The 24400-nt window shown below is 38.8% G+C and overlaps 1 protein-coding gene across 2 annotated transcripts in view; it reads right to left on the bottom strand.

Annotated features, from left to right (window-relative positions):
* LPIN1 (lipin 1) overlaps positions 1-24400 on the bottom strand; it is a 50802-nt gene that overhangs the window by 22391 nt on the left and 4011 nt on the right. Inside the window, exons 2-12 of one of the 2 annotated variants that reach the window (XM_063330487.1) lie at positions 19082-19282; positions 17667-17762; positions 16124-16458; positions 15615-15734; positions 15014-15121; positions 9858-9987; positions 7631-7940; positions 6043-6136; positions 4468-4655; positions 3244-3337; positions 1820-1889 (exon numbers count right to left, since the gene is read on the bottom strand). In XM_063330487.1, the coding sequence (XP_063186557.1) occupies positions 1820-1889; positions 3244-3337; positions 4468-4655; positions 6043-6136; positions 7631-7940; positions 9858-9987; positions 15014-15121; positions 15615-15734; positions 16124-16458; positions 17667-17762; positions 19082-19273 (1737 nt within the window). In that variant the 5' untranslated portion in view covers positions 19274-19282. The remainder of the gene's footprint in view (positions 1-1819; positions 1890-3243; positions 3338-4467; positions 4656-6042; positions 6137-7630; positions 7941-9857; positions 9988-15013; positions 15122-15614; positions 15735-16123; positions 16459-17666; positions 17763-19081; positions 19283-24400) is intronic. The other variant, XM_063330488.1, reaches the window with a different exon arrangement.

The following is a 24400-nucleotide window of genomic DNA, read 5'->3' as shown; positions in this document are numbered from 1 at the left end:
AGTAGAATAAAAGTAAACATACTGTCTGTGGACCATAAATTCTATTAAAGCAAAATCTAATGGTATCCAGTGCTGCTCTGAAGTAACTTAAACATGAATACTTATGGTATTTTTAAAAGGAAAATGAAAAACAGATAAAATCAAAGAAGAAAAAAAAAAAAGCATAAACAGGTGTTAGTATAATGTCTAGAATGGAGAACCTACTGTTTTTAAGCTGAAGTTATTTACTGAAAATCATGTTAAAAAAAAAAAAAAAAAGGATATCACTTTCTGAAGGAGCTCTCATGCAAAACAGTAACAAACCCCCATGCAAGATAGTTATTCTCATTTAAAAATAACTACAACATTCATATTTAATCACCAGATTGGAAAAAAAAAAAAAAATCAAAGAAGTTACTAGCTTTTATGAGTTTAGTGTGATGCTATGAATTTGACTGACAATGTTACAACTGTTTTTTTTAAACCCTGGCTATTTTTCATTGGTTGTATATACTAGAGCTTGGTAGAGAAAAAGTTTCTTTCAATGCCCATAATGACTGGAGCCTTATGCATTGTGACAAGGAGAGCTGAATTCTTTCACTTAGAGAGCAAGCAAAAGATAAAAGGGGAAAAATGTTACAGTAAAGGTGGCCATAGTGTTTGGTATGCCCTATAATAAGTCATTAAAGTAAAACTGTGACATTAATTAGCAATTTTTTATTAAAAAATAAAAAATAAAGATTCCAAGAACTCTTAGCAATTAAAACTGAGGGTTGAAGGGTTGAGTTCAGCTAATGTGCGGGACAATGCATCCCTTTTTTGCAGTGTTTGCATAGGTTCTCTTCACTATATTATTTAAAGTATATGAGAAAAGAAAGAAATGACAGAGCAATAAAGTTGAGCGAAGAAGTTGAGAACTTTTTAAACAAAAATAAGAAAAACAAGGAGCAGATGGAGCTACTGAGAATGAAATGCAACTGTTGAGAACAATGGCTACAATTTAAGGGAGTTCTCAAACATATGGACAACTTCAAGTAGACATCCTATTGATTTTTAGTGAGATAATTCACATGCATGCAGTTAGACATGTATTTAAGTGTATTTTGCAGAACATGAACAGGTTTTTTTTGAAAAAACTCCATTTTTCAATCACTTCGTAAGGCCTTTTTTCATAAAGCATCTTAGTATTTCAATTCCTCAGTTCCATTATTACAGCGAATCAAAACTCTAATTAACAAGTCATTAAGAAAACCAGTAGGATGACTAGTAGCATAAATGAGTAATTTTAATTTCAGAAGTACAGTTCAGCCAAGTAAACCTTCCCAATCATACAGACCATTCCAACATAGTCATAGCTATCTGCCGCTACTTACCCAAGTTGGTTATGAACAACCAACAGAGAAACAGAAAACTAGCAACCTACAGACCTTCCTCATCTAGCAGTTAAAGCTTATTCCCTGAGGTTAAAGTTCCTGGCCTCTATTTTTATTTTATAATATACACTGCATACAGATAAAATAGAAAGCAGTCACCAAGTATTCAGCTACAGCAAACACTAACATGGGTCACTATAATTTATGTTTCCGATTCATAGTAATGCAGGAAAACAGGAAATTTTCCTCTTTCAAAGTATTTTTAATGACCTTAGTCTAGCAAATAAACACAATTCACAGACCAGATTTAGTCCTGCTTATTTAGCCCTTAGCATAAGCTAGACAGTTACGTGTGGATAGGTATTACTGATGTGCAGATTCTTTTGTACAACAACTCTCTTCTCTGCCTTAATAAATGGCAGAATGTCATAACTCCTGCTCTGACCAACCTTGATGTTCAATCTCACCTTTGGCAAAGGTTTCTGGAAAGCCTGCATTGCCAGCAGAAGGGGACCAGCTGTCGTCCAGTTGTAGTACCTGGGCATGCAAGAGAGACAGTTACAGCATTTTGTAATCCCAAGGTTCCAATTCACAATCCACCTAGTACTTATCATCTGGCAAGTTAAAGCCATGAAGCGCCTTTTGCACAGGTCAAACTCTGGCCTGTACCAGTAATAGCAAACCCACCTTGCTCCACAGTACGTTCACAGGTATTTACAGTATATACTTTTCAAAACACACAACAAAAGCTAGGTCCTTAAGCAGAAAGGGTATTTGTGGTACCTTCCTCATGTCCTTACTATGCCTCATTATCATAGCGTGAGCTACATTTTTTACAAGCTGTTTTCACTGTTTTTCCATCAAGGAACTACATAAAAGTTAGGGGCCGTGGTCTGTAGGACGTCAAGCTTTTGCTACTACGTGCTGAACATGGGTCGACTCTTGTTACAGATAGTAGACAAACACAGTATTACCATCCATGTGCCTAGGGAAGCAAAAGCTCACACGACATCCAGAGAACATGACAGTAAGATCCTCACTAAGTACTCCTCTCTCTTCCCAACGTATCAGTAGGCAGGTAAACATTACCATCAAATTCAGAGAACTACCGCAGGGAAGCAGTAAGTGACTCACCTCAGACCACAGAGAGGGTCAGGTATGAGGTGGTAACATACACAACACGAACTATCACATGGCACCAGGCACGTCAGATTTGGATGAGCGATGTCTATGACTAAAGGTAACCAACCTCTAAGGGCAGTACAAGGCCATGATCCCTCCTTTACTCTGTAATGTTGTGTGCCAGGTGCAAGGAGCTCTCAAGTTAAAACACCCTCCAAAAAGCTGCCAGCAATAGAAAAATATGAAATAGTGCCTTAGCCTTACAGAAATGGAAGTCTCACACTTGGTGGGTGAAGTTTAACAAGTCTTGAAAAGCCATGCCTCCATAGAGGCCTATTAGCAAAATATTCAGTATATACAGACAAACTGCTGGGTGCAGAGTGCTTGCGAGCAGACTGCCATATCCCTATAAATATTAATTATTCAAACTGGCTCAGGGCAAGCCTTAGCAAGTTCATATCCTATTTCATTTTTAGTCTGCCAATTGAGTGTGAACACTATCAGCATTTAATACTAGCTTCTTGAAATTCAAATTGTGTCAGTTAGCTGTAACAGGTCATCTGAAACTGCTCTTTACTCTAAATTTAAAGGAGGAAAGGTAACTAGAAGAGCCTGAATTCACTAGATGGCTGACTCTTTCTGGATGAATCTAAGCTATAAATATTCAAAATCTATTTTTTCAACTATGGTGAAACTGATCCAATGCACTGAAGTGCCACAGAAGTGTTTGTTACAGCAGTAAAATATTCTTTTACTGAAATATACTTACTTATTTCCAATCTTAACCACAAGGTTAGGGTCATCAATGATAGCAGGATTGTCCACAAACTGCTGATATGTTACTGCGTGTTCTAAGAATTCTTCTGTGGGGGGAAAAAATTACATAGATAAAGTATGCATTTAGAGATGCCAGAGATGGGCCAACTTAAACCTCTTAGCATCTCTCAGACGCATTGGCTTCACATTCAGGGTCAGCCCTTCATTACTAGCGTGATGAGATTAGCAGTAATAGGGAAGCACGATGTTCAGAGACTCTCAGTCTCAGGAGATGCTGAGGATTTCTTTGTTAGGTGCTGGGGTGTTTTTCCTGTTCAAAATACGAGCTAAGTGAAAGCTCAAGGATGGAACTGTGAAGGAGGAAAATCAGGCTTCTAAGCAAGGCAAGGAAGTACTTTGTCATGCCTTTCATCGATCCTCTGATTAGGTTAGGTTAGGAGAAGGAACCGATGGGCTCAACATATATGTAAATCTATAGCCAGAAACTTAATTATCACTTGTAAGGCCACCAGCAAAATGAAGATGTTTACTCATAAACAATCTTTCCACTGCTTGTAACTCCTTTCACAAGAGTCTATGTAATTCACAAGTGATCCGGATAACAAATCCAACTCCAACAAATCACAGTATATTTGAAATGTTTTAATAACTAGCTTCTGAACAGCAATCAGTGTAGCATCAGGCTCATATGATTGTCAAAACTGAAGAAATTGCCAGTCTTAATCCATTTATCTTCACGCTATGCAGCTGGAAGTTTAAAGCACAATGATCTAAGAGTCACACAAGAAACTGGCGGTAGAGCAGGAACTCAGGTTAGAGTTTCCAACTCCTCCTCCTATTATCCCCATTCACAGACCCTTTTTTCCACTCCTGATACCAACAGTGGGGAGTTTCCTACCTATATACTGTATCAAGTGGCAAAAGTACTATTAACACTATTGTGACATGAAACGTATTATTATCAGGAAATAAAAATACCAATAAAATACTTTGAAAAAAAATAGTATATAGCAGATTGAAGTGTGTTAAAAATATAAGTCCTATATAAGACTACTATTTTAAGTGTGAAAAATTCTAGGAAACAACATTTTAGGGACAGTATTTATCTTCTCAACACACTCTTGAGTGCAGCCACAGGAGGGCACTGCTTCCTCGGTCTCGGATGCTAAAACTTGGCTGACAGCACGTGCCTATAATTCAGAAGGTCATTCTGTACCTTTGGTTATTTCCTTGTTGTCAGTAAGGCCTCCGCAGAGAGAAATGGCAATGGAGGGCAAATCTCGAATTCCATCCGAGGTGCTTTCAACTCCACTGTCAACACCTGAGCTCCCAACAGACTGGGGAGAGTGGCTGGCAGACCGCGGCCCCGTGTCGTTCGTGTTCTTGCTTTGGGTATTATCCCCACTGGAAAAGAAAAATCAGGAATTCAGTCTTCACATATGCATTCCCAAATTCTCCCCCTTCAACAAACAGTTTACATCTGACACACACTTACAAAAAAAAAGAAAGAAAAAATAAAAAAGAAAGAAAGTTTGCCGGATTTTGCCATAAAATTTAAACAAAGTAGTATAGGACTCACATATCCTCAAACATTAGATTGCTTCTGCTTACTTGCCTAAACTAGGCATGTATAATTATAGCTTCACTTATTTACAAGAGAGAGGGAAAAATAAGACAATAAACTGTACAACCTTAGTAGGAATAATAATGCTAGTATAAACAGAGTTTATACTAGTAGAACTATTCCCACACAGGAACAAGTTAAACATATTAACATATGTTTAACACTATAAACATATTAGTTTATTATTTAATTTATATTAATTATATAAACTGATAGCTAAACTCAAAACAAAGGATGCATATGTTTGTGTATTTATATGTCATGTATATATATAAAAAATACACTACATAAAAACTACTAGGATTAAAATTTTACAAAATAATAAATCATTATACCCACTTAAAATCTGCATATACATGAGATCATTATTACAAAGTGCAGGCTCAAACTCTGCTTTCCATTCCAGATTTATACGAATGCATTTGAGAAAGGAATTTTCAACCCAACTTTTTTCTCCATATTACTAATCTTTCTCAGTTTTATTGAAATGCTAATATTACAACAACTGAGTTTAAGCAAGGAAGAAAGAAAAATAAAATACACAAGCTACTTTAGTTGTTGCTCAATGAGTTTAGTCAAATGACTAGAGCATGATGTGGAAAGAGGACTATAAATGTTATAAGAGGCTCTAATAAAGATTGGAACAAGTTGGAAACTGTCTGTTCAGGGTGCAATATTTTCATAAATAAATCTGTCATGTGTCTTCCAAAAATTATTTTCTAACACTCATTTTTACAGGTGATAACTCACAGTAGAACAACATTAGAGCAATAATTTTGTGGTAATACTGTTAACAGTAAGATATGTTCTTCACGGTAATAAGCAAGGACACAGGGATAAATATATCCCAAGGCCAATCGCTCTCCCAGGACACATGAGTAACACTCACAAACATCAGTGTACATTACATAACAACCCACAATCAATATATGATGCTTAATTGACCAAAATAGAAAATCAGTTTCAAGCACACTTCTCAGGCCCAAATGCAGAGCCTTCCAAAAGCTCTAATATTCCTCTCTACAGAGATTTATTTTCCTTCTACCTTCACCTCTGCTTGGACTCTGAAAAAGAGGTCTTATCTGGCTGGCAATGAAGAGTTTGATCTAAATCTGGAAGGTGACAAGAGCTCTTTAAATAGTAAAAATATAAGGAAAGGACTTATACTTCTTGGGGAAATAAAGTGCAGCAACTTCTGGATCCATATCAGTGAGGTCATCTAAATAGACACCATCAGCACCAAGATGCCGGCTTCGTTTGTCTGTAAGGGATGGCACAAATAAGCCTATTAATGACCACTTTCTGAGTAACAAGCCAGAACTGTTAGTACTGTTTAATTATTCATTTTAAGATTGAGAAACCAGACAAGTTATAACAGTTTGTGAATTGTGTTTGTATAAAATAGTACTGCCAAAAATTTCAAAATAAGTTGCTCACATACAATGTTCAGAATTTGAATACACAAAATGGAACAGCAGAGGATTAGTTTGATATGCTAACGCCTCCTTATCCCAGACAAAACCCCTGGGAATTAGAAGTCAGTGGTCACTGTAGACAAACAGCAAAAGAAAAACTTTCAGAGTATTTGCGTAGGCCTATTATCACAGTAAGGCAATCAGAGCATTTAATCTTCCAGCACTGATCTTCAATCCCCCCTTGCAAAAGAGAACTAACACAACAGACTATACACTGTAGCCACTCATAGACTACAACCGGCTCATTATGGAGACAACTGACTGTTTAGCACATAAAACTGATGTGTTGTGTGTGCACATGCATCATTGAGGGAAGAAGACATCCCTCCTAGGTCTTTCACTAGTACCAACACACAGAGTCATTGCTGTCCTGTTGTTGCTGGTACATCTAGACAAGTAACCACTGTAAGGCCAGAACCTAATTTGGAATTCATTCTGAAACCCATGACTTCTCACTGTCCCAAATTCCAACATCAAGCATCAGAAAAAAAGTTATCTAGAGACGGAATATGAAGCAGAGTAACACCCATTTTTTTTCTCTAAAGACAGTGGAACGCATGGGGAATTGGATAAGAAACTTGTATGTTTACTGATTAAAAAGCAGCTGGACAAACTAGGCTTATATAGGGCTTACGTAATTATAGAGCAACCAGAGCTCCAAAACATAACATTTGTAACCAAATAAGTTTCATGTGAAGACTGTAACGCGTATTACAAATACCATGGATACAGAGCCCAGAAATCAAGAAGTAGAAAAGCAGACTGAAATTATATTTCACAAATTCAGGACAAGTACCACACAGAACTGAAATTGCGCATGTGAAACAAATGCACCTTATTTTATAGCAAATCTGTTGTTTGTGCAAAAGATGTACTACAACTCTGTATTAGGGCACAGAGGTTCCACAATTACCAGTGAATTACTCAGAAAGTAGTCAGAGCACGTGAACCAGCAGATCTATGGTGTGCTTGTACCAAGAAGAGAAATCTCTGAATCTGTCAAATATGGATAAATTTGGAGCAAGTTTTGCAGTCGTGCTCATAGACACAGAGTTGCCAAAATTCCCAGACCAAGGAGAATCTTCTATCTTACTACATAGCTTCTGTGAACAGCCTGCTACACAGCTCTGGTTTTGAAGGTTCTCTCCACAGCTTACTCCTTTTCAAATCTGAAAGTGCCTTCAGGACACAGATGAATTTCTATGACAATGACATGCTTTATCACCATAAAATTCAAAGACAAATTCATACGTATAAAAGTGCAGAATCAACAGCTTTACCTTTCTTTCTGGAAGGGGAATCTATCTTGCCAGCTGGTTGGGCTGAGCAAGCTGCAGCTTGTTTTATTTCTTCATTGGCAGGCAACGGTGGTACAGCTGCTTCTGGAGACTCTGTCTCTGGCTTATTTGTCTCAGCTGGTAAGGGCTCGCTTTCATCAGCAGTTGCTGCATCTGCTTGCCCAAGGGCAGGTAGGGGACACACAGTGTTAAACTCCTCTATAGGAGAACTTTGGATGACCCGAAAGTGAGTGCTTTCAGAAGGATTTACATCCACCACGCTGGGTTCCTTTGCTTTGAGCAGAGAACTGGCCTGTGAGGAAAAATAAACAGACTGCTATAAAGAAAAGCTCTTTAAAAATGTAACAGCCAGAGTTTAACCTGTTCTGTTCACTCCAGCAAGATCAGATTCTCAAGGTAACAAACTCCAGAAGAAAGCCACGACTAACTGAAGTGGAGACTAGAGTGTACGAAAGACCTCTTTGCTGTGCGCTTCCTTGCGCAAAATTCACCTGCATCTTGGGGCCAGGAAAGATTTGTTCTGCAATGTGCTCTACAGGCCTCATTTCCCACTCACCTGCCTGGGAGCACATCACAGCTCCCACCCTGCCCTCCTCCCTTCCTGCACAAATCCCAGCTTTTCTTCAGAAGGGAACACCAACAAACATGAAAAGGGACCGCAGACTGGAGTTTGTACACAATCAGGATGCTCTCAGGGACCAGGACAGGTCCTCTAGCATGGCCTGAGTTCCTCAGTACCTGCATTCCTGCTTGTGTGCCTCTGCCCAAGTGCTGCTTTGGGGAATCCCCTGATTGGCGAAGTAACGAAAATAAATTTACTCTTTGCATTTCATCCATGGTTTTGTGGCTGTTCCCGAGGTCTGCCTGTGCCGGCTCACACTGCATCCAAAGCATAACTCCCAGTTCAGGTATGGCCAGTTCAACTCCAAATAGCTTGGCCATAGACATCCTACATGCAGTAGGAAAAGCCTCCAGGAATAAGACTTGCAGTACACAAGAGACTGTATGACTGGCATAGAAATTAAACACCCAAATCTACTCACAGGAAACCCTAAATTCTAGACTGGAAATGCCAATTTGAAACTCCTGTTGGGCCTGTGCACTTAAGTCAGTTTTCTATGTACAGAAAATAGCTCCCAATTTTCTTGTAATATACATGAGGAGGAGAATAATGCAGAGGTGGTGGGACAGCTCATCTTTGGCCTACTAAAGAAGAAGCCAGAGCTCTTCTGAAGGAATTAAGAATCCTGGATTCCCATCCCTGCTTTGGTCACTAGCTACCAAGAGTAAATTAAAAATAAATTATAATAGTGCCATTATAATTCTGGTGCCACCACCAGAATGCAAAAGTCTTTTCTGAGGAGGATACCCACTTCCCTGGACTGTAAAGCAGGAATTTTGTTTCTTTCTACTGTTCCTGACCCCATCACTCCTTCAGTCCTTTCTGCAGAGAAGCTAACCTCCAGCAGAAGGGCCCAAACCCTGCACCACCCCTGCAATATGCCACCGGAACCTGACCTTTCTTTCTCACAGCCTGCGGCAGGCATAAGCCCTAAATCTCTCCTTCCCTATATATGAATGCTCTGACTCCACAGCTACCATAAGGAGCCAGCCAGAACCTGACTGACCTGCACTGTACTCAGCTGCACATGGCTACTGTGCAGCATGGGAGACAATGCTGTTGGCACGCTCCAGATCCTGCCATCTAACCGGGCCAAATGGCTTCAGGCAGGAGACAGGCACCAAGCCAGTCGGCTCAGCCAAGAGAACAGCATGTCTGGGCACGCAGAGATACAGAACTGCCGGTGTTTCTGGATGCTTATGTACTCAAGCAACTGATACTAATTTTTGTCAACTACACTGCTAACACCAAGTACCTAATTTCCACCAGACCATTTATGAATTTCACTGATTTACCAAAGGACATTGGGTTTAATTTTATATGTTATTTAAGCTTCTAACTTTTACAAGACTAGGTCTCGGGTACTTCATTTTCTACTGTATATCATTGGTGTTGAGAACATCCATGGGAGAAGGAACTTTCCTGTACCTCCTAAGGAGCAAGATGGAATTCTTTTACATAAAACATTGCAATTTTGTGTAAAAACAGGATCCATTCCTGCTTCATCAGTCTGCAATAGAATAAGCACATGTGTCCCATTAAAGCACAACAGATGCTAGCAGGAATGAAACAAATTACGTTGGATACCTTTGCAGCCTGGGGTAGCTCTCCCCATGCCCAGTGCATGTGGGGATTATTCTTTAGTCCGCTTCTGTCCATAGGTTTACTGACTAATTCTGAGTCACTCTGAGGAGTAGGTGGGCGTGAACCTGACAGACTGAAGAAAAACAAACAAAAATATTACAAAACCAAAAGTAACCACAATGCACTAAGCACTTTCCAAACTGATATCAACCAACCCAAAGCACTGAAGATTTAAATAATCATTAGCCAACTGAAAGTGTGAAAGCATGGAAAAACTGTTTAAACAGTTCAGGATCCTCTTAGACTGCTATTCAGAGGTCTCATCCATTTTTTAGTAAGCGCATTCACAGAAGTAGGATGCGAGAAGCTGAAAGAGATGGAACAAGTGCGCTAGACCTGAACATTTCAGGAGGGTTTTTGTTTTTCTGTGTGGAAAAAAGAATGAGGATGGTTCCAGCAGCAGTAAATGAATAGAAGTTAGTATTATTTGAATAGAAGTTAGTATTGTTATAATGGATGTGAAGTGCAGAAATTACTCACTCGCATCAACAAGACACTTTATCCTGACTAAGTAATAAATTAGTCTAAGGAATCCAGTTGATTACTTCCTTCTACTAACTTGTTCAGTTCTACCCTTACGTGCAAGTTTATAGGGAAACCAGCAGGAGAGCTACACAAAGAATTTGAGCCCTTCCAGTTCAAAAACATTAAACTGTTTGTTTTGCTGTCTAGTCAATATAAAATATTTAATAATAAATCAGTAAATTATCAGGTTGTAGAATATTTTTAATGTGGCGAAGTCAATAATGTGACGTCAAGTTAGCCATTAATAAATAATGATTCACTGATTTCAAGCACAGAAGGAAAAATTCTGATTATCTCCTCTGCCTTTCTGCATACACAAGTCACAGAATTTCAACCAGAACTCCCTGAACAAAGTCCATTATTTTTTGTCTGAGCCATAGTATGTCTTTGGTATACTCATGTAATCCTGATTTAAAAACTACAAGCAACAAAAGAATCCATTACGTTCCCAAATCGAACATCCAAACTGAGTTACCTTCACTCTCAAAACCAAAATGTTTCCTATGCTTAGTATAAATTCTTCATGTTTGATTTATTCTTTACCTTCTGGATAAACTGAATATCCAAACCAGTTTTGCCCTTTCGCAGAATCACAGAATGGCAGGGGTTGGAAGGGACCTTCAGAGATCATCTAGTGCAACCCCCCTGCTAGAGCAGGGTCACCCAGAACAGGCTGGACAGGAATGCATCCAGGCAGGTTTTGAATGTGTCCAGAGAAGGAGCCTCCACCACCTCTCTGGACAGCCTGTTCCAGTGCTGTGTTCAACGTCAGGCAGTTTTGTAGAGCTAGCTGGTAGGGAATTCATTGGTCACAGGAAAATAATTACTTCACACTAACACAAAGCAGCTTTTACACATCAATGAATTTCACATCTGAAAAGACAGCAGCCTATCTATCTACATTATTCGTTGTTTTCATCTATGTTGCAGTAAGATATATTTTGAATATCGACAAATACTATGACCTTTTAGCCACATTGTCTAACTAAACTACAAAATTTATAAGCAATACCACTGTGGAAGATCTTTTTTAGTCTTAAGAATTTCAAATTTTTATTAGTCCTTAGGGTATAAGCTGCCATTTGACAGACAAAGGGATCAATATAATGTGATTTTAAAAGTATTTTCTAGCTCCTGGTGGGTTTTCCAGCAACTTCTATATATCCCACTGACAAGTTTGTAGGATTTGCAGTATTTTCCATGCATCTAGGGCCCACTGAAACCTTGGAAATCAGAAGCCCGGGCATTTGAGAAGATCTCAGCAGGCAATAACGTTTCTACTGCTGCTTTAAGCCCAAAACATCTAGATTTAAGGAAATGTTGTCACTGCGAAAGTTAATCTGTGCACTACAGACATTTTAACCTTAAAAATACCTACTGTTTACTTAGAAAAATCACCAGTCTGGGTTTTAGGGTATGTTCAGCCCAGGTTCACTTACCCAGCCAGATAACCTGAGAGAATACAGGCACTGCTTCAGTTTGGGCTAGAACCTCTGCATTTTGCAATGAGAACACTGATCGGGGGAAGTGGGGGGAGAACCTTGCCTTTTCCATAATTTTCCCCAAAAATACAGTTCCCTTGTACACACAACTGAATGGAGAAGAAGCCCAGGCTGTTACTCAGCCCCAAGAACCAGACATACGTATATTCCCAGACACACACATGCAAGTGCCAGAAATATGGCACTTGCATATGTGTATATGTTAAAACAGGCAGAGTTCTGCTCTGAGAATGCTCTTGCTGTGAAAAGCCACCTGATGATCCATGCACGCAACTGGGTTAGTGGCTCAGAGTAGATACAGCTCCAAGTATAACCATGGTAAATTATGAACAGGATTAGCAACCAACCCCCAAAATATTACCCACTCTCCCAAAACAAAATTCACAAAGTACACACTATCTACTGAACTTTCGACACAAGCACAATAGACACATCTAAATTCTCATTCTATAAATACTACTTTTCTACACAATAAAATATAAGGATTTAGTAGTAACAAAATGTTAGATCTTCAGAATTCTTTTCAGTTGATTTCTCCTTGTAGAGTAGTGTACAAACGCTAATACAACCTCAGGGCAGCCCAGAATTATCATTGCAATGTCATCTTAATTTAAAAGACCCAAGACCAAATCAGACTGCAAACATGCATCCAAAAGGCAAACAGGGGATAAATTATTTTGTTTGTATAAAAGGATACTAAAGCATTCTCATTCCTTATATCATCTGGAACATAAACTGGAATTTTCTATGCTACCCACAAACATTAATCCAGGGTTGGTGGCCTCCCAATGACAGCTGGTTTTCCATTACAGAGAAATACCTTTACTTTTTTATTCATAAGCCATATTGTTGTTTAACATTCAATACCTACTCTCTCCAACTAATATCCTTCTGGAACAGCAACAATAATCTCTGTCGTTTATGGACGCAGATGGCAATTATGCCTACTACAGTCCTGTTTGTATACTTCCTGTTTGTATACTTCTGCTTCCATATGTAATGCCAGATGTCGTCTCCTTTACCAGCACTGGGACTACTTTGGCTGCTATTCACTTCATTCTGTTGCCACCAAAGTAAAATGAAACTGAAGACTAAAGCTCACAATCACATTCCTTCATTATTTATTTTTTTTTTTAGCTTGGCTAGGTCAAACTAAATCCTGAATTAATGTTATGCTTGCACTAGGGGTCAATAAGGCTGAATACCAAGACCGTGTAGGATTTGCAACACAGTGTCGGTATCCTGCAAATGCATCCGTGGATCAGACTCAAAATGCGTTCCTTATTCATTATACCACCAAGACATTTGTGTTGGCATGAAATATGCCTTGCAATTTCCCTGTCCTTAAGTTAGGCACTGACCCAACCCAGCTGAAGTTTTCATGCCTTACATAGATTGCAGAGATATTGCAGATCAAACTAGAGCCACCCATCCTGTCAGCACTGCACAAGAAGGAAGGGAAACTTCAGTTCAGTCATTTAGATCAGCATATCTGATTCATATTCCATAAATGCTGAATATCTGTGTCACAGTCCTATGTATTCCTTAACAGCTATGATTGCACTTAATGTAATCCAATGCCAAAGAATAAGGAATTTGGCCTGTAGTTGGCAGTTGTGCAATTGCAAACCACACTGATCTTCACAGATCACAGAAAGCAGAGAGCCCTGAAAAAGCAGCAGTGTGACCTGAGAAAAAATCCAGTCTTGACTGAGGCCAAATAAACCAGGGAAAGAAGTAAAGAGGCCTGCTTCATGCACATGTCAAAACATTAGCTGAGAGCCTCTGAACCTCCTTTGAGGTGGCCATAACAGAGTTTCTTATTTCACATAGAGGAAAACAGTTGCAGACACAGAGGGCCTTCCTCACACAAGTTACTGCAGCACTTTAGCTCTATATCTAGACTGCAGGACAAGTGAACTCCAGAGTAAAATTCATAGAGCCACCCAGAGCACATCACTGCTCCATCCCAGCCTGTGCCCCTGCCCTTCCTTCCCCTGAAAAACACTGAGGAGGACAGCCTTGAATGTCCCAGGATCTCACCTTGACTTGGTGCTGCGATGTGGTCAGGTTAAAGAGGGAAGACCTAGAAGCTGGGGAAACCTCAAGATTATCAGTTTCGACACAGCCTTACACACCTAGTATGGCATCTGTATTGAGATAAGCAATGAGCAATTTAGCCTGATTTATTACTCAAAGCTTCCTCAGCATTAATGAAGAATTATAGAGGTCATATTCAGATACCTACTTTAAATGTTTTAACTGAGTTCCTGTGACTTCTCTCCATTGACTTAATGGAGAGAAAGTGCCTGTCTGTGGAATCTTGAGACATCTCGAGTTTAAGGTATCATAAAAAGTGTCTGTATTCACTTTTAGCTCTGTAGAAAAGAGTCAACAGTCAGAGGAATTCTACACTACAGCAAAGGCTTATGTCTGGGTCTCCCAAACCTTAGCCAAGATGCCTTATCTATTGTGTCATCTTTACTCTAGAAGATGCTCCCCCACGGCAATCCAACATAAAGTCTTCCCCACCCCCAAACCAGGGAACAAAGGAAGAGAAGTTCTTTTTTGGTACTGGGCTCCTCGCATCACAAGTTTTGCACTCCTCATTGCTCACTTAATCTCTGAGGCCTTTGTTTTGCTTTTACTTTTGCAACCTATGCACAAGCAAACAATTCAGGAAAACCATAGGATAAAAATGTCATTAAAATATACACTGACTATAAAAAGCCACACGGAAATGTGGCTTCAGAGGAATGTACGTTTTCACTAGCTAAGTTCTTTTTTTTTTTAAATCATCTTAATCAACTTCAGTTTTAACTCAGGTTTTCATTGGCCTGATTTTATATTAGCCATACTCATTCCATTGGTGACTTACCTCCAGTCAACACCCACAAAGAAGCAAGCAGAGAAAGTGGTTTTCAATGTCACTTTCTTTCAAAGTGACTGGGTTAGCAATAAGTGCAATTATAAATCCAACAAAATTCACATACTACTAATGTGTTAAAGGTGTATTAATGTGTTAAAAGGATTAAAGCGCAGCCCAGAAAAGAGAGAGGACAACCGTTCTACCTGTCTGGAGGAGAAAAGTGAGAAGATTGTTGAGGACAAGAGCTAGATAGGCCTCCATCAGCTGGAACAGTGAGAAGAGAGGATTGCCCTGTGCAATCTATAGGCTTACTGGACAGCACAGCGTGTTGACAGAAAGGAAAACAAGGTGTCATTATTGACAAGTGCTGATTAACATAAGCTCTTTGTGCATTAGCTACATGAATGCTGAATTTACATCTAGAGTTTTCAAAATCCAGAATACTGCAATCAGGAAACAAACAAAACAGAGTTCAAAATGCCATTGAAAGGGCTTGACACGTGCTATCACCAGACTGGTGAAGCTAATCACACTAAGCTTTACAGTTAGTAGAGAAAGTTTCTTCCAGAATGCAATTCAAAAAATTTAAATTAAGCCGTTGCTCTGAAATAATCTCCTCGTTCTCCCCTCTTCTGCTGTTAACTACAGAGGCAGTAGAGACTACCTGATTTCAAATATAGAAAGCATTCACCTAGTAGTTGACAGTGACCATGTTTGATACCAAATTTTTTAGTAAGACTTCATATAGCACTAGCATGTAAGAATTCAAAAGATTAATTAGAACTGTACTATCAGAAAAAGTACCTTTGAAGAGGTGACCATTCTCCATCTGAATGAGGGTAAGATGCAGACTGAGAAAATGTAGAAACTGCAGGAGCCTTTATGTCAGATAAGTCATCAACAAACACATCCGGAACAGGGACCCTAGGTAGAGGGAAAGATGTGTCATTTAAAAACCATACTTGATTACTGAACTGTCATATACTTCACATAACAAAAAAAAAAATGTACTGCAGAGAAGAATTAATATAACCTGAACTAAAAGGAGATATAGAAATGTTATCTGATTCACACCTGCTGATTCACATGCTGTTCACAGCATGATGGAGGATTGTTCTTATGTTTTCAATGTCATTTTCGTTATTTTTGTTAGTAACATTCTCAATAGCTTTCCAGTGTAAAGGTTTTTGTTAAAGAAAGATGGTCATCGACAATACGTACCGACTTAGATAGAAATTACTGTTAGAAGGTATGGAATGAAACATTAACCTAGCATTAGGTTTCCATTATAAATCTCAGTTCTATTGTGATACCTTGAATTGTCCAATGACTCTTTTTCTTCCTCTGAGCTAATCTCTATAGGAAACATGTCTTCATCTTCCGATGTGTCTCCATTGTCTTCTCTTTTTAAGTTATCTATTTTATGCGTAGACTTCCTCCTTTTTTTCCTCCTCTTTTTCACAGAGCTACAGCCTGGAGATGTTTCAGTAGCAGGCTGGGATCCATGGGCTTGTGGTGGTACTTGTGAGGATGCACCGGTATCCAGATTTCTTATCCTGTCTATGGAGTTCCTCTTCAGCTGAGCTTCCATTAAAGCAGTTCCCTCAGACAGAATGGGAGATGTGGAGAGATGATAAGGAATTACCTCCTGAGAAAGAAAAAATGCAAACCATGCAACATATTAGTTCCTCTGGCAGTCATAAATCTGGTTCTAAAATATATGCACAATTGCCAAAATCTAAGTCATTTATTCTGAGAAAATTAACAAAGATTAGACATGTGGGTCCCCAGTATGATCATACAGCATTTGGAAATTGTTTCATAGATGCATCTCATTAGACAAGGCAGGAACGATACTGTTAACAAAGAGGATCCTCTGGGCATCTAATATTGGCCAGGTTACGGCATGAGTCTCTATCTACCTGATGCTAGATACAGAGCAGAAACAAAATACTACATTATAGCCCAAACATTTTGTAAAATCCCATTCTCTTTCACAACTCAAGATGACAGATAGTAATCAGATAGGTCAGTGGTTTATAACTAGGTCACAAAACCATCCTCTAGTTCAATCATATAGACGCATCTCTAGACATTCATGGAAGTATTTCTAGCAATTTTCAGTCCCCAAATAACTGTTACCACACAGAAAATTTAAATATAGAGATGAATACTGCACAGGCACACACCTCTCACCTGAAACTAGTAGTATTGTACTCGATGTAAGAATTTGAAAACTCATCCCACTCTGGACAGTGACAAAAATTATTTAGGATATCTGAAGAGAAATGCCTGTAAAAAGCTTTTCTTCTGTCACATTACGTGTAGATTATTCAAAACTAGTGTGACTTATGTAGACTAGTACTTAATCACACAGCTCAACAGCAGGCCTTTTCATTTAAATGTAATTCCACATGAATAATAGTTGCAAGATCACGTCTCTGTGCACAGATGTTTACAGGGCACATGCACTTTTACTGGCAGTCTGCTGAGTGCATATGTTCAATGTAAAAGTTTCCGCATAGAACAGTTCCACGGACATATTAACCTCTGTTATACATATCTTTGGAGAATGTGGACTGTATACATGTTTATTTCTATTCACACACCGGTGTGCACATAAATTCTGATTAATTTTTTTAGTTATGTGATTACCTTTAGATTTTTTCCATCTCAGCAACTCAAAAAACAAAGCAACTGCATAGTATTAACTTTCCACTACAGAAAATTGTCCAGAAACTTGCAAAACTATAAAATAGGTAAAGATATGTTTTTCAACAAAATTCCTAAACTGAAAACTGGCTCTGAAGAGCAGACATTGAATTTTAACAAATTAAAATTAGTTTTGACTCTTACTTGATCATTATCCATCTCCTGCACAAAAAAGGCCTCTCCATTGTCTCCTAGTTTCATGTGCAAATCTACAGCTTCTCCATTAATTTCTATGTCAACCTGGAAGAAAATAAATATATTCTCAAATGAAAAGAAAGTTATGTTAGGTACACAGTTCCTGTTCAGTTATCCTACGACTGTCGCTGGGAAAATGCTTCTCAGGGAAGTGTAGGAAACCTTATAATAAACATAAAATAGTGAACTTCTCTGTTTCTCTCCCCCTCCTCCCTCCCCCCCCTTCATAAGGTCATCAATTGTCAGAATGTCTTTCTAACTCATTCAGCTTATTGCTATCTTGGTCCTCTACTCGGGAAGGTTTATAGTCATCATATAAAGTCCTGAATACTTTCAAATGTAATTCTGAATGCTTCACTCACCACACACTCTTATGATTTATAGCCTAATTTTGCATTGTGCAAGAAGTACTCCCACATGCAAATTTTAATATTCTGTCTTTCAAATTCATTTAACAGACTTCTCTTTACGCTAGGAGAGGCACAAGTAAGAAAAATTGTCCATTTCTTCCACACATTTATCACTGCTATACAGCCCCAACCATTTCCATTTCTTCTCAGGAGGATCTTTCTCTTTGCCTATAACCATCCTTGCCACCAACTCCATTTTCACACTAGTGGTTTGGGGTCTTTTTTGGAGATTTGGACAAGCCTACACTTAAGTTATATTTCAGGGCACAGTATATTATTGGCACAGTAACATTTTCAACTTTTACCCATCCTAAATCTTGGTATTCTTTCCTGATTCACATTAGAATTGAACAATGTCCATAGCGACATTAGGATCTTTCTGTTGAACAATTCTAGCTACATTAGAACCTAGACTATATGTAGTTACAAATTAGTTCCTAACACAATCTGTCATGCATTACTCACTGGCAACTTCACACTGATACCATATTGTCAGGTCATTTAGCTTGGTTACATTTATATAAAGGTCCTCACTGCTTTTTCTAGCTTCAATTAACCTCAACATTCTGTTATCTGAAAATATTACTTCATGATTAACTCTCTTTTTGTAACTATGAATGAACGTGTTAAACAACGGGGTCTTAATACACATACTACATGTTCATACTACATTATGAACCCAAATCAGCACATTCAAAATTTTTCTCTATTGAAAATAAACGTTACAAGTTTCATGGTTTGTTTTGTTTTTATTATAGTCAATGTCTTCCAAATTATGCTTTGAAACGCAAGAATCGGTAACAACTATTTTAATTGAACCTATCTTCAATTTGGACACTTTGTAACGAGTGTCTAAAGAAAACCTTGACTAGCATACCACAGAACATTCAGTAACTTTCATGCCATTAGAATTACCCCACAGACAGAACATATCAAAATTGTTGATTTTCTTACCACTTTCTCCCTAGAACGCAGGACTCCCATTTTCCCAAAGCGTACGTGGAAAGGAGAACACTGAAGATTTCCATCTGGCTGACGTACAACAATTATATCTATACATCCCGACAATGTGGCTGGGTTTAGTCCCTTATAGAGCTCCTTCACAGTTACAAACACTTGCCCTGCTAACTGTCCAACGTAATTCATGGTTTGGACCTGAAAGGCAAAAGGTAGAACAAATAAGATTTTGATCCTTGCTTTATATTTTAGAGACATTTGATAGACGGAGATTCCAGCAGTGGAGTATTCTCCTGTTTCACAAACTAACAACTTCACATAGAATCATGATTTCCCACCTGATTTATTTACAGCTGACACATGTTTGCACAGAGCTATTAAAAGACAAAAGCAAAGCAGACCTTGTACAGTCAGAGAACTGTAACAACTTTCAAAAGTTCATAAAATCAGTTGCATTCAAAACCACTGTCAGACTTTTAGACTCTGCAGCTCATAAATGTTTTCAATTATCTCTGAAGAGAAAAGCATAACATCTCCTCCTATCATTTATTGTGCCCTCATCACCAAATATACTTTTCTCATGTATTTCTACAGGCTTTTAAGGGCAGGGCAAGTGAATGGTTTTAAGCTGATCTATTTTCCCCTACACTGAAGTCAAAGACTATTTTCCCACTTTACAGGGATTTCTCCCATTAAAAGATTATTATAATGCATAAGTACAATAGATATGCATTAGGGTTTGACAAGCAACCTTCAATCTAGAGCATATGAACTTTAGAGTACTTCCTAATGCAACTTTACCATTCTTGTTTTAAAACAGCCTTTTAGTATCAGCAGGTTTATTAAAAATTAGGCGTGTGTTGATGTTTGAAGTGCTTGCCTTTATTTCCCCTACTCCTGGATTTATTTAGTATTTAGCATTTAGCTTCCTGCTTCTACTCTGTTAATGCAGATTCTGTTTATGCTCCGTTAATACAATTAGTCCCCTAGACAGGACAGCATGCATACTTAGACATAGTCAAAAATTCTTTCAAGGGCTCTCAAAGTATGAATGAATTTAAGCAGATACTTTCCTGAACAGTAGAGATTTTAGGGACTTCCAATGTTTACTCTTTTCATTATTTTTCCAACACCTCTTACACATTCTAAGATACTGATTTCAGAAAAGTTTTTGTATAAAGTCCTTTTCTAGGCTGGACTATATCACCTGGAAATCATTGCTAGGCTGGACTCCATCACCTAGACATCAATAAAAGAGACACCTGCAGGGCAGGCAGCAGTAAAACTCCCATGGATGGTGATGAGAACACAACTGAGCTCAGAGCTGAGAGACAGTCCCTGCACTGAGTTGCGCGGCATGTGTTAACCAGCATCATCTGCTACAACAGAGACTCTTTCAGCTGGGTTCTTCCATAAACAACAAGAAGATATGTGTGAAATGCTCTAAAAATAGTTCCAGTTTTAAAATTTGATTTATACTTAGAAACAAAAAGCTATTAAAAGAATACAGTGAAAGACTTTCAGTAGAAATGCTATAATTAAAGCTGGTCTCTTCATGCATAGCTTTTCATGCATAGAATTGATGATCACCTGTGGTTTTTTACGAAAGTCCCTCCACATAGGATGGACTGAAGCTTTGCTTTCTTCTCTGTTTCTATTGCAATGCATGGGTATCAGGACGCATGCTCTGAAGGAAAAATTATTTACATTCTTTTGGGCTTTGTGATAGTCACCACTACATTGCTCCTGAAAAGCGATGATGGTCTCCCCATCTGACAACTAGGGAGCTGAATCACACGAAGATTAAAACTAGGTACTAACTTTGGAAACAAACAGACTATTTTGAAGTATTTAGTATACAACATGTTAACTAATGAAAGAATAATCCATAAATGTTTGGAGAAGCATTTCTGCACAGCCATCAATTCAGGCACCTAGAAAGTGCCACCTACTGAAAAGACAACACGTGAAAACTTCATGGCAGAAAGTGCAATTATATTTGTTCTCCAGTATTCAACTGGTATTAGCAGTTCTGGGCTCCTGTTATACATTAGAAACATGCCTTCCTGCATGCAAACGTAGGGTAACCTGTTTCATAGGGAACTGCACTTGAAACTCATGCCACACCCTATGTTGTGTCACGGAACAGTCTTCTAGAGGTCAGCTGGTCCAAAAGCCTGCCCAAAGGAGGGCCAACTTGGACCAGGTTTCCCACAACCTTGGTTCCGTTCAGTTCTCAGTGTCTTCAAGGATGGAGATTTCTCAGCCTCCCTGCACTCCCGTTCCTATGTTTGCCTGCCCTCATAGTGAAAATTTTCTTCACAATATCTAATCTGAATTTCCCTTGTTGCAACTATTGCCCATTATCTCTTGTCCTATCACCGTGCACCTGTTCCAGCTCTGTTTCCTCTATACCCTCCAACAGATAAATGAATTCCCTGAAGACTGAATAAAACTAGCTCTCCTAGCCTCTCCTTTTAAGTCATAAGCTCTTATCCCCCTAATTATCTCCGTGTCCATCAACTGAACTCTTTAAAAAGATGGCACCACACAGACACAGACCTAAGTTCAGAAGGGAGCCTCCAAGGTGACAGACACAAACTTAAAATTATCCCTTTGCTTTGGAAAAATACTTCAGTTTCTACTGAGGATTTTTCTAACCTAAAGCACAACAAGAAACACATCTCTTATTGAGCTAAGATTAAATTCAAAGATGGCTACAATGAGACACAAAATTATATGGTGTAGTTCACCCCAGTTAACGCTTCGTCTGCGGAAGCAACAAAATTTCTAGGTGCAAAACAGCCACAACTTCCTTGGTCAGGAAGGAGCTGCTGGGACAGTACATACACCCTACTGTTCAGGAGAGTTACGGGCAAACAATCCACATATGAGGACTCACACATCCTCTTGACAAGTTACACCAGCAGGCCTCCTGAACTGCTAAATAGAGAATTTTGCCACTATTCTTGTTCACAACAAATCTTAGCTGCACTGCCTGCCCTCTCTTAGGACACAGTGATCATTTTTATACTCGTGAATTAAAAAAATTAGATACCATCCTCGAGTTCTGAGGCCAACTAGCACAGCACAGCTTGCTTCCTTACAGTGAAATTCTCTTACGCCTTAAAAAAAAAGTGCCACATCCAAGCTGTCAGCTGGTGATGGACATTCCTTTCAAGCTGGGCTGAACCTGGCCTGTGTAACAAAATCACTGCGGAATTAAAAGACAGACTGGCAGACTAATCACTTAAACCCCACTTCCTCAGGAAACCAGACAATAGTGGTTTTATATTTCAAATGTAGGGAACAAAAGATGTTGTAGTTAAAATGGGGAAGAGTTCAGAAATTGGACTCCGATGGATGTAGGCCCTTTAGCCTAACTTTTATACATGCCAACCAAAGCAGAGATTGTTTAGAGTCTGAGGTTTGTAAGTTTACACTCTGAACCTAAAGTCAGTCCATACTATGTCAGTACTCCAGGAAACCAACATTCCTCAAACCCCAGAGAGACTGCATGTGGTTTTGGAGCAACATTTCACTCTGGCCACTCCAAGAAGTCTTTCACTTACTAACAAGGCAGCAGCAACTTCAGCAGTAAACATGAGTTTACGTCATGGGTTAACCCCCCAGTGCCTGCCTGTTAATTATACAGAACTTAGCAGAACACTTGTTCTCATACCATGCTAGTGGACATAGCACAGAATATTTTTTGCTGCTGGGAAAATTCAGAATCCTTTTTGATCTAAGCTTGCAGCAAGCGAGAACAGTCTGTACTGCTTCTGTCAGGATTTTCAAATGGCTTGAGTTTTGTTCTTTGCCAGGAGACACTCTACAGTTCTACATTATGCACCCATTATGAAATTAAAAGTATTTTCTAGTATAATTTTTAATGTCAATTTAACTAGCACCACCTGCCAGGAGGCTCAGAAAATTTCCAACTCTTTTGATTGTTAAAGACAGCACTCATTTTTCAGAATTGATCATCTTGTGGAAAAGTGAAAAACAAATAGCTAGGTGTTCCCTTATTACTTAACTGATTTATTAACTTAACAAAGATTGACCTAACAAAGCTAATTCTTTAAAGTCACGTGCTACTGGATGCTGCAGTAAGATCAAACACGCTGTCACTAGATAATCCACTTCTTTCACACAGGTACACCAGACTATGTCCTAATTCCTCTGAAAAGGCTAGTAATTGTACCCTTTGTGGCCTGTTTTTTACAGACCATCTCTTCCCTATACCATGTCATCTTTTTTACCGTATTTTGTAAAATAAAATACTGGAAGTCAAAGGAACTAAAGGCCTTTTTCTCCTTTTGCGAGACCCAGTGTCTCCTCAGGTGCCACAACACAATGAATAGCAGGTTAGCCATCCACACATGTCCAAATAACTTACAAATACAAGTGCTATTCAACATGCTCTAAAGACAGACAGGTTTTGGAAAAAAAAAAAACAACGTGATTTAGGTAGCATGTAAGGGTAATTAAAATTGGAACACACATACTCTGGAAGATATGAAATCTCCAGCACAGAAAATTTTGAAAAGCAGGAGAAACAGCTGTTGGGACTGGTTTAGGAACCGGTAATTGTAATCTTTGGGACAGAGATTGTCACTGTGCCTGTGTCCGAAGCAGTAAACCAAACCATATCACATCACAGACCTGACCGTTACAATTTGATCATCTATACTGAATTTATTTAAATTACAAAATCTGCTTCTGGTACACTTTAGGCATAGGCCAATAAGCACTCTCCCAACAATTCCCAAGCACAGCTAATGAGGTAAGATGGACCAGGGACTACTTCCATGGCCCGTTTAGAAGTAGTCACTTTCTTTTAAAGGTTAAGAGAGCTTTATAGAGAAGATGTGGACAGGTGGTGCTAGCTGGTCTGGCTGCCAAGAACGTTCACTAGCAGGGATGTAACATTTAGGTCCCTTTCAGCCCCTTTTCTCAGGTTCTACAGTTAAGACTGTGAGCTGGTTTTGTAGGCCATGAGAGGAAGATTTGCAGCAATGGTAAACATAACACAAACCAAATTCTTAGCACAAAGAAAAACAACACATACAGACACACCTTTTGGTTACACAAAAGAAAAAAAAAAAAAAAAAAAAATCGACAAAACAAATCGACTTTCCTAAGAACTTCTCCACACAACTTGCAAAACGGTGAAAGGGAGCCACAAACTGATGGGCCAGTGTTCAGTTAAAATAAATCACTGCAGCTCTGCTGCTGACACTGAAGCTATGACAGTTTTACAAACGTGATCCATCTGGCCCCCTGATCTGCCCTTGATTTCTGTTTTGAAGATGT

The sequence above is a fragment of the Chroicocephalus ridibundus genome, chromosome 3, assembly GCF_963924245.1.
Source record: "Chroicocephalus ridibundus chromosome 3, bChrRid1.1, whole genome shotgun sequence".
Lineage (NCBI taxonomy): Eukaryota > Metazoa > Chordata > Aves > Charadriiformes > Laridae > Chroicocephalus > Chroicocephalus ridibundus.
The sequence above is the reverse complement of the archived record's forward strand: the minus strand, read 5'-3'. Positions and strand labels throughout refer to the sequence as shown.